The following is a 17,602-nucleotide window of genomic DNA, read 5'->3' on the forward strand; positions in this document are numbered from 1 at the left end:
GAGCTTCGCCTGCTTCGCCCCCTTAATTCAACCCTACAACCACAGCTTAGTGACCAGACTGCAGGCTTTCTTTGGAAAGGAAGAGAGGTTATTTACTAATGATAATGTGTACATGTATGAAAGCTTTGGTTATTGAGTAGATATAGATATTGCATTAACAAAAGGATAAATAGTTTCCCGTACTTAGAATGACAGGGGTGAAACTCAGTTTTGAAGGAGTACTTGTGACTGACTTGCGATTCTTTCCAGGCCACCGCCGCACATGAATGACTCGAAGTTTTTGAAATCGTTCTGTACTAATATCTCATTTCCCTTATTCATCATTTTAATATCCAGAGAATTGCGAGGCCCAACCCGCAATTGGTCATGCTTCAAACATGTTAGGCCAAGTAATTGGAAATGAGGGACGTGGCTGCTACATGTTCTCTAAATATTACTTCTTGGACTGCATACTTCAGGCACAGAAAAGATACATAGTCAATTGCTAGTAACGTGAATCATAAGGTAGTCTAGAAATCGTTGAACCTCCCAGAAGTTTTCCTCGCCTATGATTCGATTCATCTCAGCCCACTTCTTCTCGATTTCCTATCCAGTCTCGGTGGTTACAAGCCTGTTGACCCTCCACAACTCTCGTCTCGCCTCATATATCCCAGACTCCCACTTGATCCCCCTGGGGTTCAATATGGGCCTCAGTTTATCATCTAGAGCCTTCAAGAAGAAGACCTCGACCTGTGGGGCATCGAAGTCTCGCGCGATATGGTAAATGGAGACGGTCATCAGAACTTTGGGCGTCTTGCCACCGGTGTAAATGTTTTCTGGCGAAAGCTCGACGAAATGCGTGCGGCAGTAAGTTGCCGGTAGACCAAAATTTGCCAATTTCATGGATTTCAATTGAAATATGTCTTTTAGCTATCCTAGACCTCAGGCACTAGAGCAGGAGAGGCGGATTTAGACATCTCGAAGATTCACGTACTTGTCCGTAACACAAGTCTGGGCTATGTCAGAGCCGTAAGTACTAGAATAGTACATTTGTAATACTCATGATGTTTTCGCAAGTCATATCAGTAAACCCTTTGAAGCTGTTTTCAACCACAATTTGCGATGCAGCAAAATCACATTCGCGAAGTTCAGCGTGCGTGGCTGCGGTTCGGCTTTATGGACGACAGGCGGCACATTGACACTTGAATGCGAGGTATGTTTTACGGAAGCCGATTTGCGAAAGTATGTACGTTTTTTTTTTAATATCGTTATAAATTATAAAATCATTGGCGCGACGTTCCAAAAACCCTTTCCCTGATCAAACCTGGCTCGGAAGCGGTGGTTGCTGCTATATCTCGGCTTAGTTATTATGGCATCGCACAGATCCCGCGCCGGTCGGCGCGCCTGGAGTCTACACTGCAAGCAGACTATATCCATAACTCAAAGACTTGAGAACAATAGCAACTTCGAGTCTATTGTATACAACGCCTCAAAGAATCTACATCATTAAAAATCCAACAATACGAGTTCAAAATGCCCAAGTGGGTTTTCAACTGCAACGCCGGCGTCTTCGACGCTGCCGAGAAGAAACAAATCGCCAAAGGCATGACCAACCTCTACACCAGCTGAAGGCTTGTGCAGCCTCTGAAGAAGCGTATGTTCGATCTCTATACCCGGAGAACGCCAAAACATTGCCAAACTCATGGCTACAAGTAGCTACAGGGTTGAGAATTTCTTAGAGTCTATTCTATGTTGCAGAAATGTATTACGCAAATCTTTTGTTGGGGACTTGTTTTGGCGGACGCATCAAGATCACCAAATTCCTCAATTGCAAATTAAATTCACTGATACATTCATCATAGTGAAGGCCGTTGGTGATGAAAAACACTTTGCGACGTCATCGGATGTAGTACACGAAGGGCAGTATCTAATAAAAATCTCGAGCCGCTGCTCAAGTCAAACGTAAAAAGCTGACACACAACCAGAATAGGCTCATCACGTAGATTCGTGCCAATGAGCTCCGCAAACATGCTCGGTTGCCGCCTCGCTGAAATAAGCGGTCCATTGTCTCGATCGAACTAAGCGTCTCGACAGCTTTCTCCACGTTTCGGTGCGTCCGACTCGTGCATCTGAGGCGCAGGAGTGGCCCAGTTTCGAAAGACGGCAAAGGGGCTCGTCAGGTTTTTATGATAGAATGGCAGCTGTATGAGGGGAACGCCAACGCCGTCGTATTCACTGATTTCCACATGTCAATGATACCGTGAGGCCGCGCCAGAACCGTATTTCGTGGACTCGACCCCTGCTTGGTCCTGGCAAGGGGCCCGGGTCACCTCGAAGCCGACCGGCGGCTGGGATTCCGTCCAGGGGCGGGCGGGCCTCAGATAAGGTCACCAACAAAATAACCTTAATGCTTAATTCAAACTCTGCCTTTGTCACCTCCAAAGTCTTTAACCTGACCTCTAGTCACTACTTATTAACGCGACGACATCCCCTGGCTTGCCTTTGAAACTTCGGAAGCATCCTAAAGCATTCTCCTGTTGCTCTGCTTTGCCCTACTGACCAGGCCTGCAAGCGGAATCTGACCTGATTTTGTTTCGGACAGCCCAATTTTTACGTCTACCCGCGATCTTCAATTGTGGCTCTGACAAGGGCTTAATCTTGGCGGGGGTTTCGGATGACCCAACCCTGGAAAAACGACATGCTTCCCACACGCACTAGGAGATCGGGGCTTGGTGAGCTCCTCCAACGTTACAATGTAGTGACCCATGCTCGAACCCCCCCTTGGACGTCATTACATTCGTCTCGTCCTCGGAAAGCCTGAGGGTAGTAGAAGTGGCCGCTGACAGGTGTCAGACGCCGTTCGTGGGGGCGGATGTATGTGGAGAATAAAACAATCGTGTATGGCTTCATGCGATGCTGGGCTTTCCTCTTCAAGGCATTAAGAAAAGAAATATGGCTCGTTGAACAGGAATATCAATCATCATGGCATAAAAACCGAAAGACTCGGCCAACGCATTCTCATCCCCTTGTGGAAGGAAAGATTATCTTGATCGTCTTACAATCACAACTGCCGCTACCTTGGAAGACATTTGCAGAGCCAACCCGACGATGCTGGGTTTCATCTTCTCAGCTCAGTCATGTCATCCATGAGGAGAAGCAGGAGAGGTGGTTTCCTCCGACGGCAGGATATGATTCCGGTCAAGAAATTCTGATCCTGAAGGTTCAGCGATAGCGAGGACAGCCACCCCCGGTAGTCCCAAGCATACCAAGCCTCCCGTACATCCGGGCCCAGCCTCGAGACCGCCTATGCTCGAACAACTTTCAATCTCACTTGTCCGTGCATATTCAGCCCTGGCTAAACTCCCCTGCGAGAGCCGCAAACCTAAAACAGAGCGTCCCTAGTTTTTATCCCTTTCTGCGGATTCGTCCCATCACTCTTCAGATGGCAGCGCGACATCTGATCCCATCCCAGTTGGTAAGACATAGATAGCTGGGATGATAGGTTGACTTGTACACTAGGTACTTTGACTTACACGCTCACAAAAACGAGCCCAGCTTCAGCATCACCAGGGACAACACCGGACATAGCGTCGTCTCGAACATTTTCGCCCAGCGCCCTCGCCAAAGCACTCCACAAATAACGATACCTGGCAAGTCTCCTTCACACCAGGCTCCAACACCCCCATGCCCACACCAGACCTAGATTCGGAATAACCATGAGCAGCAATTTCTGCATCCGAGATTCCGTGCACAAGTTGCTGCGGGACATGTTCATCAGCCAAGGCGGCGATGAACCAGACCCCTCCTGATATAATGACTTTTCCCCTTCCTTTCTTGGTCTGCAGTAATCAGCAGGACTGTCACCACCTCTTCAATTCCTCCGCGCGCCCGTCTTCATTCGTTTCCTGGTAGTCTCCCGCGATTTCATCAGTGGGCTACCGTTTGTTTACTTCGCTTCGATCATCCAGAGACCGGTATCTCGACTCCATTCAGACTTCATACGTTCCTTTATTCCTTCTAGTGCCTTTTTTCTCCGCCCCATTACGACAAACATACCAAAGTCCTATCCAAGCAGTCCTTGCCCGACGAACACACGATGCTCACACGACACGGAGTCATCTCGTGGCTCGCCTTGTCGACTCTGGCAGCCGCCAACCCTCCAGCAGCACCACCAGCACAGCAGCAATGTGAGCCACCCAAGACCGAGACGATTGTCCACACCGTCCATGAGATCGTTCATGTTCCCAAAACAATCCACGAGACGGTCCACGTCACGTTACCGGGAGAAGTGATGACAGTCCACGTGCCCGTCCCGACAACGATACATCAAATCGAGACTGTCCACGTCACGGTGCCACCGCAAGTGGTGACGGAAACGATACACATCACGACCACAGTTACAAGCGAGCACATCCGGACGGAACGGGTGGTCGAAACGAAAAAGGAGGTCCAGACTCTTCCTCCTCCTCCGCCGCTGCCGCCAGTCACACACGTCCAGACTCTAGTCCATACAGTCATTCACACGGTTCCTCCTCCGCCTCCCCAGATTGTCAAGGAAACAGTCTATATCACACAGCCTCCTCAAGTCGTGAAGGAAACTATACATGTCACCCAACCGCCCCAGATTATTAAAGAAACGGTTCACGTCACCTTGCCTCCGCAAACGATCCACGTCACACAGCCGCCTCAGATCGTTCAGGAAACGGTCCATGTCACACAGCCTCCTCAAGTCGTGAAGGAGACGATCCACGTCACCCTACCTCCGCAGACAGTCCATGTCACTGAGCCGCCTCAAATCGTCAAGGAGACTATACATATCACCCAACCGCCCCAGATTATCAAAGAAACGGTTCATGTCACCTTGCCTCTCTTGCCTCCTCAAACAATTCATGTCACTCAACCTCCGCAGGTCGTAAAGGAGACCGTCCAAGTTACCCTTCCTCCCCAGACAATCCACGTCACTCAGCCACCGCAAGTAATCAAGGAGACTATCCACATTACTCAACCTCCTCAGATTATCAAGGAGACTCTGCCGCCCCAGATCGTCAAGGAAACCGTTCATGTCACTCTGCCTCCAGTCAAGGAGACAATCCACGTGACCTTACCTCCGGTAAAGGAGATCATCCACGTCACTCAACCTCCGCAAGTTGTCAAGGAGACGATTCACATCACGCAGCCTCCCCAGATCATCAAGGAAACTCGTCCGCCTCAAGTCGTCAAGGAGACGGTGCACGTCACCCTCCCTCCCCAGGTGGTAAAGGAGACAATTCATGTCACTCTACCTCCCCATATCATCAAGGAGACAGTTCACGTGACGCAGCCACCTCACATTATCAAAGAAACAATCCACGTCCCTCAGCCTCCGCAGACTGTACACATAACTCAACCTCCCCAACTCATCCACGAAACGGTTCACATCACCCAAACGGTCAGCCACTGCGTGGCAACAATTGCGGTGCCGGTCATAGGCCACCAACCCTCCCCAACTCCGGAAGCGCACCCATCAGTAGCACCCGTGATGCCACCGGCTCATGAAGCCCCACCACCGATCCACTCTATGGCACCGGCGAACCCACACCAGCCCGCTCCTCCGGTCCAAACTCCACCGGCTGAGCACCCTGCGCCGGTTTCTCCCCCAGCTCACCAGGCGCCGCCTGCAGAAGCCATGCCCGTTCATACGCCTCCGGCTGAGGCTATGCCGGTACACACACCTGTTGTGGCATCTCCCGTTCATGAAGCTCCGGCAGTTGCACCTCCGGCTCTCTTGGCGCCTCCCGCTGAGCCGGCGCCTCCTGCTCATCAGATACCTACGATCGGGTTCACGCCGATCAACCCTCCAGCTGAGGCGCCAGCAGCACCAGCTGAGGCGCCGGCACCGCCTGCTCACCCTATGAAAATGAGGTTCATGGCCCGGAAGTAACCAAGGCCATCAAAGAAGAATGAAACCTTATGGAGATTGACTTGGAATTGTGGATATAGATCCCGTACAAAGGGGGGACTGGAAAAATGTGCGCGTATAAATTTCTTACATGTAATCCGAATAATAGATGGTAGCTACGATGCTGGTTAAGTTTGACAATCGGTCAGCCGGCCTTGAATAGATCACTTAATGCATCCTAAAAAAGGGCTGTGTTCAGGGCGTGCGTGGAGGTTTCACTTTCAGAGTCATCCTTTGGCGCTTAATGTTCACGAACTATACGGTGTCAAATTGTACGATTTCAATTCGCTATGAAAGGCATATATACATTTGAATAGGTCATATTACGTGGCCGGTGGGATGGCCAACAGATTTTTCTCGGTCTGTTTCCCTCGGACCGACGTTTCGTTTCCCTCGGACCGAGTGCTGTATTCATGCTTAAAGTACGCGTTCAAAGCAGCAGCTTATCAGCACTGGAGCCACATCTAATAAGATTGAGTTCTGCTGATCTATCGTAGGGATGCCTGTGCGGGTACCTGAAACTCAGTAGGATGAAATAGGAGGCCCATAGACGAGGGGTTTGTGAAAGCTTATTACGGCCTACACAGATCGTAGTCTTCGTTATTGAATGTGTATACAGCCGTGTGTCGTATTATGCCGAGCCTCCAGTACGCAAGATTCACGTCTTACAAGATGAAAGCGGCAAGCATAGACAAACCAGCCAAGGACATCAGCAAGCCCGGAGCAGATGCGGCAGATCCGGAGCCTGGAATCGTGGTAGGGGTGGCCGTCGGGGAAGAACCTTTTGTTTCCTGGGACGCATTATACTGCGCCGCGATAAACTCGACTGCATCGTCCGTGTAGTTGGCAAAGTATGACCCGTGAACGCTGGTGTTGTTACCGAGATCGCAGTAGATGTCTCCCGTGTCGCAGTATGACTCGATCTTGGACGCGTACGCCTCGCACTTGGTGACATTCTCACGGGGGAAGAGCTAGAGAGGACGACGAGTCAGCAAAATCCGACGTTACACTACCTTGAACCACGTCTCCCCATGGTGAAACTTACTCCATTACGCTTACTCGTGCCCTTGTTCCAGCTTGCACTGACATTGTGTGTTGGGTCTCCAAAGAGGACCACAGCAATGACTAAAATAAAGTAAGCTTTAATGATGAGTAGATGATGGGTGGGTGGCAACGAACCACTTTGGTCCACGACGGATGCGGCAACGGGAGCTGTCTGGTTGAACTCAATGTTCAGAGCCTCACCCTCGTCTTCGTCGACGCTGCCGCACAAAATGTCGCCTGTCACCTGTGCACCCTAAAGTTTCATGCAAGTCAGCGGGAGAAAGCAAAAGAGAGTTTTTTGAGGCCATCCAATGTTACCGCCCACTTATTACCCTCGATCGGATGCCCTGGTGGATGGATGTTCATATCATCCCAAGGAGTTGGTTTGGCGTTCATGCAGATGGATGCGTAGTGGAACCTTCCTGATGATTGCTTACCTGCGAGTATCCCAACAGCGCAACCTTGGAGTTTGGGCATCGCGAGTTGTACAATGTCAACGCGGCCTTCAGGGCCTCCGCGCCCACGGCGACGGAGCTGGAGTAGTTGTCAAACGACGCCGGATAGTCGAGCGGCGCGATCTGGGACCCGGGGATGGCTGCCACGGTGCCATTGGCGACGCTACCGATTCTGCCGGATCCGGGGGCTTCGTTGCTGCCGCGGGCCACGATGATGTACACGCCAGTCGCGCAGGTGCTCGTCGCGTTTTGAGCCGTGGCGCTGGTGGCGGCGGCGAGGAGGCCGGCGAAGGCGGCCGTGCTAGTATTGATTCTCATCTTTGGGGCGTAGCTGCCGGTCTCTGTGGGTTCCAATGCGAGGGATCGAGAGATGATGGATCAATGAAATTCAGTGTCGCTAAGAGAGGCATAAAAAGGGCAGGGCAAATGAGCAGACACAAGCGGAACGACCGGCGGGAGCAAAGGCTCGTTTTCCAACGTCAGCGCGAAGGGAAAGCTCGGGGGAGAGAAGAGGTATTTATCAAGACCTGCATGACGTCGTACACCTCACCGAAACCCCTTCGGCCAAGCAAACTAGAACCGATACCAAGACTCTCTCTTCCGCTGCTGCGGCAGCTCTCGATGGGAAACCCCACTTGGACAAAACAGTTTCCCATTGCCGTGCTTTCCTGGTCGCAGTAAGCCCGGAGACTCATCGGTGAGCTGGGGTAAATAGAAGACTAATGCATATCGAGGTGTTTAGATCTCCAGGGGTCATCCCGGACCGCCCCCCGATGAAGAATCAGCTGAGCCCTGCCGCCAACGAACACCATCGATAGCCCTCTCTACTCCACATACATGTTCGAGAAGTCGTGGAATAATACACAGTAGAACGGGACACTGGCCTAGAATAGCTGCCGCGCCGGTCTAGAACGTTACCGTTGCGGCGTCACACGAGAAGGTGACCATAAGTGGCATATCTGAGCATATCTGGGGGGGAGCTAAGCACGATGACTCGATGAGGGGTTGAGGTCAGGACCCAATAAACCTCGGCATTGGATCCAAAGGAAGCATCGCGTTCAAATACCCCAGGTCCCCCTCCAGGCCTCTGGTCCCTCTGGCGCATACCAACCTTGCTTCGACATCCACTATTGGTTCCGCTTAGCTCCGGGTTATCCTGCGAGGTTGGGGTTGGCATTGGAGCCTGCGGACTTTTGAGTGCGGGGGAGGGGATGCGGTTTGCCCAGTTTGTTGGCTTTTCGATCCCGTGCATTATGACTTTGAAATGTGGATGAAACGAGGTACACTCTTCTAGAGGACTTCTCAATCTTCGTTGGATGGATTTGACGCAGGAATAAGAGCCAGGAAATAAAATATCACCAACCCCTTGGCATTGATGAATGACAAAGCCTAGGCAGAGCTACGTAATGCTTTTGTCGCATGGTTGAAACTGCCATACTGATAATCAATGAAGAACTCCGACCATTTTTACAAGGGGAAAGACGCGTCCACAGACTAGACACTCTGCCCATCAACGCTGTAGCTGAAATCAACATTGCTGGGTCCGCCAGGGCATCAGTAACAATTCTGAGATAGACCTCTCTCCAATCACTCAACGGCATCCGCTCGACTGCCGCTCCCGTCGAGTTGATGTTCCAGTCGCTGTTCACCACTAAGCCCTCGAAAGTGGCGATATAATACACGTCTCCCTCACGTTTGATGCCGTTCCAGGAGCACTTATCGCTCGGGGCTGTCAACTCGAATCCAACTGAAGAAGGGAAGCTGCAGGGCAGTCAGGGCACCTCCGACGAGCACCACGTTCCCAACCAAGGGGACAGATAGCTTAAATCTTAATCTGAGACTAGCAGATATCATATAATGAGGATAATGGAGGGTGGGGAGGGTGATTGGCTGATACAGCTGTTGCTCTGAGTAGTAATCAAATCACTAAGTTGAGCTCCTCCTGGCATCGGCAATCACCAACAACGAGAGCATGGGAGTCGTCGGACCTATCTACATTTAACAGTGAATGATAAGGTCTGTCTTAAGTACTTAGTCAGCTACATCTCAAAGTTCAATGAAAACCAGCGCTTTGGATTTCTTCAGATCGCAAAATGATACATGTTTTCCACTCATTGCGAAAGGGAACAAGCATGGCCAGCAAAATGTCTTTCGGGAAGCTCTACATGTATCTCAAGCCACCTCACTCTACAATGGTGCTATTATTAGCCAAGTACCACAAAATTGGTGCCGAAATTCGCAACGCTTTCCCCATCAAAGAGTATCCGGAAAAAGGGAGGCGTGGGTGAAGAATATCTCTCCAAGTTTCTCACTAAAAAGGTCCCTGCGCTAGAGACCGCTGGCGGTTTCGCCGGCTACGAAAGTAATGCGGTGGCATGGTTCCGTGATCTCAAATTCAACTATCGAATGCTGCAATTTCGGCCAAACTGGATGTGAAATAGTTGCAAAACAGGACCCAGACACGAAGCTCAGTGGATGCGGCTTGAATGAGGAGACCACTAGCTGCGAGTCGACGATCGGCGCCACTGAGAAGGAGATCATTGGAAAAGAGCACCTCTTTCGACAATCATAGACCCTTGCTGATCATTTCGTCGTTCCTGGCCTTGCGGGAGGTTATTAATATATCAATATGCGAGGCTCCCTTAACTCACGATCCCGACATAGCCTTGCCTCTCTCATTATTGCTGGCTTTTGCCGAGGTCTTTACCAAGAGCTGGGCCGAGAAGCATGCTATTGTTCATGAGTACTATATGTGCATCCGAAATTATAAGGATGGCATCTTTGATAGCATTCTTGATCCCAATGCCATTCGTGACTCGCGACCAGCCTGGAGGCACCTGCCCTGACTATGATGGATTCCAATTGAGACCCTGAGAAGTTATGTTCGCAGGTGCTGCGGACTACTCCAGATTAAGCTTGAAATAACGGGCCAAGTATGGGGTTGTAAAACTCAACGATAGAGCTCGTAGGCTTGCTTGGGCCAATGGATTCGACCCCCATGTGGAAGTTGTAGGACCTTCAGATCAGTGTACTCAACGTATAGAAGATTTAGATATGAACCTCATACAGATATATGTGAACCTGGATAATAACTCGCGCATCTCCATCGCCAGTGAGATCGACACGAGCAGACAACGCGAAGATGCTTGGCGCTTGGTTATCGCAAAGGGCAGAGTTGGTCTGCTCCAGGCTTACAGACATCAATCGTACTATCCGCCAATCTAGTAGACATGCCTTGGATCCGATCATGGTGATGAATTGGTCTTCGATGCTTCTATGGGCGATCGTAGAGGTCAATTCGAAGCCGAAACCGAAGCTTTTGGTAATCGCGAGAAGGAAGCATTAGGACACTCTCCATAATGCTCGCGACAAGCATCACTGAAGCAAACTTAGCTTAGTTTTTTTCTCTGTGGCGTTGATTCTTTTGCTCAAAGTTGAATAAAGAGTGAACGAAAAGGCCTGGGAGTGAAGATTAAGGGTAAAAGAGATCAAGGTTCATCATCTCTGTCCTCTTACACATCTCGATGTTGCTTCATTCGGGGTTTTCAAACTCCCAGTATGTTGAAACAGCAGGGGGTACGATATACTCGAAATTTCCATTGGTGAGTAAAGACTCTTGGTGCATGAGATTCATGGTCTCTGCAGAGTCAGATTTATCTAGAGGGTTGCCGACGCGGCACGGTCCAGAGAGAGATATCTTGCGCATAATGTCTGACAAGGGATTCGGAGCTTGCATGATGGAAGTTTGACTAGCTTCTGAAATAATCGACAGGTTGATTTTGGACCCGCCCATCACACGTTGTTGTACAGGAATGAGCTAGCCAGAGTGAGGTCATGAATCATCGTCAGGATTTGGGCGATGGGCATGAGACACACAAAAAACGAAGGCTGTAGTGTTTGTAAATGTCAGTCTGGTGGGTTGAGGGTCATCAGGTACATGGGGCTTGCGTAAAGGCCGCCATGTGCAGGGCGTGAATCACTATTCGCCTCGTCGTCCTCTTCGTTGAAAGAACCCTCCCGAGAGAGAACGTACATAGTTTGATGGACAAGCGGCGCTCCAAGACAGAGCTTCGAGGAGTTGGAGCCGTCATGGAGGAGTGAGATATGGAGTGAAAGGGACCTAGTTAGCACGACACTGCTATGAATAGCCAGGTCTCTGACAACAAGCCGCCATCATACTGAGAGCATGGCTGTCATCATGTACCTTCAGAAACCACTAGCTAGCAAGGAATGCTAAGACTGATAGCAGACCCGTGCCCTAGATGAAGTTGCAACGCCCTCACATAAGGTAGTACAAGGAATCATCGCCCATAGCCTGAGTGCACACTCACGTGATGCTCATAGTCAAGATGTTACATTCATATTTTTCTTCATTATTCGCAAAGTCTACTCTTCGCGTGTTTGTAGCATTCAAGCCTCAACAGTGTTCTTGCTTACAACTCCTCTGGCAAATTCGCCAAATGTGATATGCTGCTCCGAGTCAACCTCCTCACCAAGATTCGGCTGCGTAAATACTGCCAGAGTATTCCTCGCCACCCGGCCATTACTCATGGCAGGTCTGACTCCTCTCACAAAATGCGGCACAGCCTTGAATTTCCCCTTTGTGATCCGTTCGAGGGCCTCGCCCGTCTGGAAAGCGATACAATCCCTCGGAATCTTCACCTGAACAGTGTCTCCCGTCCGAGACTTGATGTAAAGCCCAGCCAGAGGATCGGGACTCCCCGCCATCTCCTCTAGCGGGGCAAGTGACGTGGCCTCTTTTGTGTGTGAGGCCGACGTCGATGACGTGTTGTGCTCGTCAACGAACATGGCAGACGTCAAGGCCGTCAGGACCGAATGATCCAGGTGGACACCACACCAATCATCCTCGTTCTCGCCTGAGCCCTCCTGGGACTGGGGGTAGTAGTGCAGCAACCTGGCCTTGGTGGTGTTGCTCGTGCTGACGACGTGCTCGACGTAGCCTTTGGTGTACCCCTCGATTTCCCGCTCTGCGTATCGGTCACACGCCCGCGCAACCATGACAGCGGTATCGATCAAAAGCCGGCAGAGGTCTTCCAGGCTGCGTTTGAAGCCCGGGAGGACCTTTTCTTCGGGCCAGATGTTTGGTGAGAGGTACTCTGGGAAGTTTTCTGCTGAAAATTCGGGCGTCGGCTTTGCGCAATCTAGTTCGGGGTCGGTGTAGAAGGCGCAGTTGGCGTAGAATGAGCCTTTGAATGTGTCTACTTGCCCGTCTTTGAGTTGCTCTTTGCCCAGTGACCAGCCTGTTAGATATTTGGCAGCGGGGTTTTCGACCTTGTCTGTGTGCCTGATGTTAGTTGGGGGTCCAACTCAGATCAGAGGAGTGTTACCGTACCAAGCTCGGCTTTAGGCAGGTTCCCAAGATATGAGGCATACGATAATGCTTGGCGTCGCAACTCGGGGAATTCGGGGGGAACATTCTTGACGACCAAAATTCCTAATGAATCCGGCCCGAACGCCTCAACAAGTTTCTCAAAAGGCACATTTCCTGCAAAGATTATAAGCAACCAGAAATGAAAAGCAAAAACTTTATGACATACCAGATTTCAAATCAGCTAGCGACACCACGACCGGCTGGGCTATAATAGGTGCACTCATGGTTGAGGAGAATGTGATAGGAGTTTGTGATGTTCTGCAGCCTAGGGTTTCAGGAAAGGAAGAGAGGGGAGTGTCTCCACGGCCTATATCCTGTCTTAAATGTGTGGCTTCCTGGCCCCTATTCTATACGGTAATGAGACGACTCTGATCAAACCTCCGTGGTGTATCTCGGGTCTAGGTCGTTTCATTGGGTAATTCTTACGAACTTCAGAGGGTTGGACGGGCCGAGTGGAGTGGAGGTGTCGGGACATGTGAAGAACCACTTGCCACATTTGGCCTCCTAGCCACCAGAGGCTACGCCCGATTGGCTAATATTTACGAGGCTAACCTATCAAATGAGAGCGGCCGATGTTACTTCAAGAGGAATCGAGCCTATTGGTTGTGACTGGCTGCTTTTTACGAAATTCAACTCTGTTTTCTATGCGGATCGAGGCTCTACTGTTCCGTGTATCACATTTGCGCCAGGCCAGCACGACATGGTATATATGGTTAGACTTTCCCGTGGCGTGATCATAAAAAGGTAACTTTCTTATTTCAAAATTCTTCTACCACCACCGAGCCTAGTATGTGGTCTTTGTCACATCCGCTCGCCTTACAAATCTTTGATCGTACATTCGATGTCGGACGCAACTTGGTCAGAACAGGCTTGCCATCTTGCCCTGGCGACAGTCTCTGATAGACCTTATGAACCCTTCCGGTTTCTGGCACAGTCACATCCCGCAACCAAAACCACCTCGAGTCCGGGGGAACAAATCCAGCCGCATTGCGACCAGTCTCCTCGAGGAGCAAGGCCCCCAGGATCCCGTCCATGTTTGACACCACATCCCAGGCCACCATGGACGGGGGTATTTCATGCAGGGCTTGCAATGCCGTCATGCGGATGTCGTGATTCCTGCAGGCGCGCACAACAGTGCACAGCGGTAAAATGAGCCCCTGCCCGAGCAAGACCGACGTTGGGCGTGGTTGGGATACACAATCGCGGTATAGTTCTACGCAGAGCATCGTCAGATCCCGAAACTCAATCTCGAATGCGTCGTAGGCCACTTCGGTTGGGTCTAGGCAGCAAGTGAGGGTGATGTGGAGAAGGAGCCAGTGGATTTGGGCAATCCGGAGGCCTTTCTTGGTTCCAATGTCCACTCTTGGATTTTCGGCATAGTATTGGATGACGGATCTCCATTGCTGTAGTTGCGAGAGGAAATTCTGCTGGTGGATGGTGAGGTGACGGAGCGTATCCATGGAGACGCCTTCTGCTGTCACGTCGGTGGAGTTGCCGATGAAGCTGACGGCAAACGTGAAGAACCGGCCCCACGAGATGAAGAACTTTGAGATGGGTTCATGCAGAGGGTTATGGACTTGGGAACCAGGGTCAATCTTGAAAGGGTGAGTGTGCGGGCGGCGAGGTTGAAGTGATTGTGAGAGATGGCTCATGGCTGCTATACAGGGGAGCACATGCTCCATGTCGTCGAACTCGGAGTCACGATACCTTTGCTCACTCTTATCGGGATCGCTCTCGAACATTGTGATGGAGTCTCTGAGTGCCCCTAGGCATGAATTCAGGAGCATTTCGGCCGTCCTTGGCTCACCCTGGAGTAGTTCGTACACGACGAGCAGTAGAGTCGTGATGACTACGGTGGTTGGTGATGAGGCTGTGATCAACTCCATACGTTCCCTGAGAGACTTGACGGCTTTTAGATGATGTCGCAACGCAACCTCACGATGCTCGGTCGCAGCGTATCCGTCCGAAGCAGGTGGTAACGCCTTCCTTCGAAGCGAGTTTGGTCTCGCGTCCTGCGGGGTGGAGCGAATAAGCGCCCCGACAGCTAGGATTGAGTGGTGAATACAGTCATCTTGCAGACCTTCCCCAACGACTAGATATGACCAGTTGGGACTAGTGTAGTAGCCTGCCAGGTTGGTGGAAACCTGATGTCGAAAGTAGTCGTAGTACACGCCGTCCTTGTGATAGATCTTGGGCAGGCTCGAAAGCGACCGGGGAATCTGCGACGACACGATGATCTCGGACGTGGTGCAGACGTCGGCCTCGGCCTCGGCTGAGGCTGAGGCTGACCGAGGGGCGATGAGCTGGGGCGTATGCCGACGGACCACGTTCTGGTTTGTCCTTTTCCTCCGGCGGTCGACGCGGTCCACGTAGCCCTCGCAGACGACACCGACCTTCTCACAACGGTAACATGTGGGCTTGCGCTCGTCGCATTTTACATGGCGCGTCTTGCAGGTGGCACAACCGGTACGCGCCTTCGGTCCACCCGCCCTTCGCCGCTTGGTCTCCTCCGTCGGCGAGGCCCGGTCGTTGTTGAAGACGGACTCGGGCGACGGCGGCGCCTCCAACGGCTTGGGCAGGATCCAGGGACCGATTTTGGAGGCCAGGTCTGGACCGAGAGTCTCCATTTTTCCCCTTCTTCTTTTCTCTCTTTGGAGCGGCTTTTGGTTGGGATTGGCTGATCGGACGACAAAGTGGTGCGACTCTCGCGCGCCCATGTAGGTAAAGAAAAGGAGTTCAAGCCTTCAAGGAGATCAGAGATGGGCTCAAGGCATTTCAGCCTCTCGGAAAGATTTGGCCCTGGCCTGGGGGATAAATGCAACGGTGAGTTCAAGTTCGAAAAATCAACGTCCCCACCACTGCGCCCCGGATTGCGGGGTTCGTGCATTACAACGCATGCAACATTATTCGCGCGTTTTCTTATCAGAGTCTCGTGTGAATGGCCAGTTGTCTGCTCGTAACTTGTTGACCAATCACAAAGTGCCGGTCCGGTCGGGGTCCTCTAGCCTAGACGCCCACTGATAAGTTGGGAAATGAGCCGAGAGAACCCCGCCTATTGTTTCTTTGTTGGTTGGTGACTTGGTGGTGATGGTTGCACGTGTTGATGCTCAGGTCAGAACTTTATAGTCGGCATTGCGATGAGGCTCTGGGAAAGGAAAGGAAAATCACTTTCAATATCTTTGGGAATATGCCTAAACATAGCAGTGTTTAAAATCCCTACATTGCCTTTCTCGTGAGCCACTGAAGTGTTGGCAGTAAGGGCCTCCTAATCCACCTCAGATGCCTATAGTTTATGACCAGGCAATGATGGGCTTAACAACATCGCCGCTCTTCATCGCTTCTACGGCTGATGCGAAATCGCCGTATTCAAAGACTTTGATCAGTTTTTCAACCGGAAACTTTCCCTCTCTCCACCACTGAACCATTTGAGGGATGTACTCGGCGGTGTTGACGTGCCCCTGTACCGCTCCGAAATACTGCTTTCCACTAACCATGAAACTCTGCATATGAAGCGACAGATGTGCGTCCGGCATACCGGTGCCAACCTGGATGATCTTGCCCATGTATCTTGTGCCTTGAACCAGGGCATCGAGCAGTGGCGGGAACGCGCTGGTGTCGATGCTGACGGTCGCTCCCAACCCTTCGGCTGCTTCTTTGATCTTCTCCGTCACCTGAGCCATTTCAAGCCCGGTGGTGTTGATGATATGCGTAGCGCCGAGCGATTTCGCCAGTGCAAGGCGGGACTCGACGCGGTCGATGCCAATGATGGCCTTGCACCCTTGATTCTTTGCAGCAATGACCGCGGCCAAGCCTACGCCTCCCATACCCGCGATGGCGATGCAGTCGTCCGGACCGGCCTTGGCGACATTGTTGACGGTTCCGCTGCCCGTTTGGAGACCGCAGCCAAGGGGTGCTAGTATTCTCAGGTCATCCCGCGTCAGGTTGAGTCCGGCAGCGTTGACGACTGATTTGTCGCTGACTACCGTGTGGTGGGCTAAGCTGGATTGGCCAAAGAAGCGTCCGCCTATACCGTCCGAGAAGACCGGCTCTCCCAAAAAGTTTAATTCGAAAAAGTTGGTGCAATGGGACGGTGGTCCTGTCTTGCAGACGTGGCACTTTCCGCAGTACGAGAAGGATAGGAAGACGGCATCGCCGGGTTTGACCTTTGTCACGCCGTTTCCAATCTGAACCACATATCCAGATCCTTGACATCAAAGTTAGCAATTCCAAGTCGTTCCACTTTCAATAACTTGGATCAAAAACGGCTCGCCTTCGTGTCCCAGGACTCTAGGGTAATACACTCCCGGAACGCCCTTGTCTTCGGGCGTGTTGCCGCAGTGTATATCTGTGTGACAAATGCCAGAAGCAACGATTTCAACAAGAACCTCGTCTGAGCGAAGATCCCGGAGAGTAACTGGTTCAATGGCCCATTTCCCTTCAGAGAAAGGGCCTCTGGCAACAATGGCTTCCGATTTGAACGACATTAGCGGCAGACAAAATCAGATCGCTGCTGGGATGGTGGGACAAAATTCTGGATGGCTCTCAGCAGTGAGTTGAAAGTGTGTATCGCAGAACAAGTGGTTGCATGAATTTATATTGATCTCGGAGGTTTGGATGGTAGAAAGACTGGAAGGACCGGGGAAGATGGAGGTGCGGGGTTGCGTCGCGATGATAAGCGCCTTGCATCAACATCTGTACCCCAACTGCTTGATCAGGTAATCCCCGCCGCCACCAAATTAGATCCGAAAATTAGTCAAGAATTCTACTGTGTACTTGAAGGGGACACCCATTCAA

General features: G+C 51.3%; 6 protein-coding genes across 6 annotated transcripts; 1 reads left to right on the plus strand and 5 right to left on the minus strand.

Moving 5' to 3' along the window:
- Positions 1–585: 585 nt before the first annotated feature.
- On the minus strand, positions 586–882 carry CORC01_03920 (uncharacterized protein; the record flags this gene model as incomplete). Its single annotated transcript, XM_022615569.1, has 1 exon — positions 586–882. The coding sequence occupies one exon, from the start codon at positions 880–882 to the stop codon at positions 586–588; it is 297 nt and encodes a 98-aa protein (XP_022477988.1).
- Positions 883–4,075: 3,193 nt separating this feature from the next.
- On the plus strand, positions 4,076–5,899 carry CORC01_03921 (uncharacterized protein; the record flags this gene model as incomplete). Its single annotated transcript, XM_022615570.1, has 1 exon — positions 4,076–5,899. The coding sequence occupies one exon, from the start codon at positions 4,076–4,078 to the stop codon at positions 5,897–5,899; it is 1,824 nt and encodes a 607-aa protein (XP_022477989.1).
- Positions 5,900–6,582: 683 nt separating this feature from the next.
- CORC01_03922 (cutinase) lies at positions 6,583–7,734 on the minus strand (the record flags this gene model as incomplete). The annotated part of the gene is made up of 4 exons (XM_022615571.1): positions 6,583–6,888; positions 6,963–7,042; positions 7,097–7,214; positions 7,399–7,734. 4 exons carry the CDS (start codon positions 7,732–7,734, stop codon positions 6,583–6,585), a joined length of 840 nt encoding a protein of 279 aa, XP_022477990.1.
- A 4,092-nt stretch (positions 7,735–11,826) lies between these two features.
- Positions 11,827–13,032, minus strand: CORC01_03923 (uncharacterized protein; the record flags this gene model as incomplete). Its single annotated transcript, XM_022615572.1, has 3 exons — positions 11,827–12,713; positions 12,770–12,922; positions 12,975–13,032. 3 exons carry the CDS (start codon positions 13,030–13,032, stop codon positions 11,827–11,829), a joined length of 1,098 nt encoding a protein of 365 aa, XP_022477991.1.
- A 534-nt stretch (positions 13,033–13,566) lies between these two features.
- On the minus strand, positions 13,567–15,435 carry CORC01_03924 (uncharacterized protein; the record flags this gene model as incomplete). The annotated part of the gene is made up of 1 exon (XM_022615573.1): positions 13,567–15,435. The coding sequence occupies one exon, from the start codon at positions 15,433–15,435 to the stop codon at positions 13,567–13,569; it is 1,869 nt and encodes a 622-aa protein (XP_022477992.1).
- A 663-nt stretch (positions 15,436–16,098) lies between these two features.
- Positions 16,099–17,292, minus strand: CORC01_03925 (zinc-binding dehydrogenase; the record flags this gene model as incomplete). The annotated part of the gene is made up of 2 exons (XM_022615574.1): positions 16,099–17,012; positions 17,049–17,292. The coding sequence occupies 2 exons, from the start codon at positions 17,290–17,292 to the stop codon at positions 16,099–16,101; spliced, it is 1,158 nt and encodes a 385-aa protein (XP_022477993.1).
- Between the last annotated feature and the right edge of the window lie 310 nt (positions 17,293–17,602).

This window comes from Colletotrichum orchidophilum, assembly GCF_001831195.1.
Source record: "Colletotrichum orchidophilum strain IMI 309357 chromosome Unknown Scaffold_24.1, whole genome shotgun sequence".
Taxonomy (NCBI): Eukaryota; Fungi; Ascomycota; class Sordariomycetes; order Glomerellales; family Glomerellaceae; genus Colletotrichum; species Colletotrichum orchidophilum.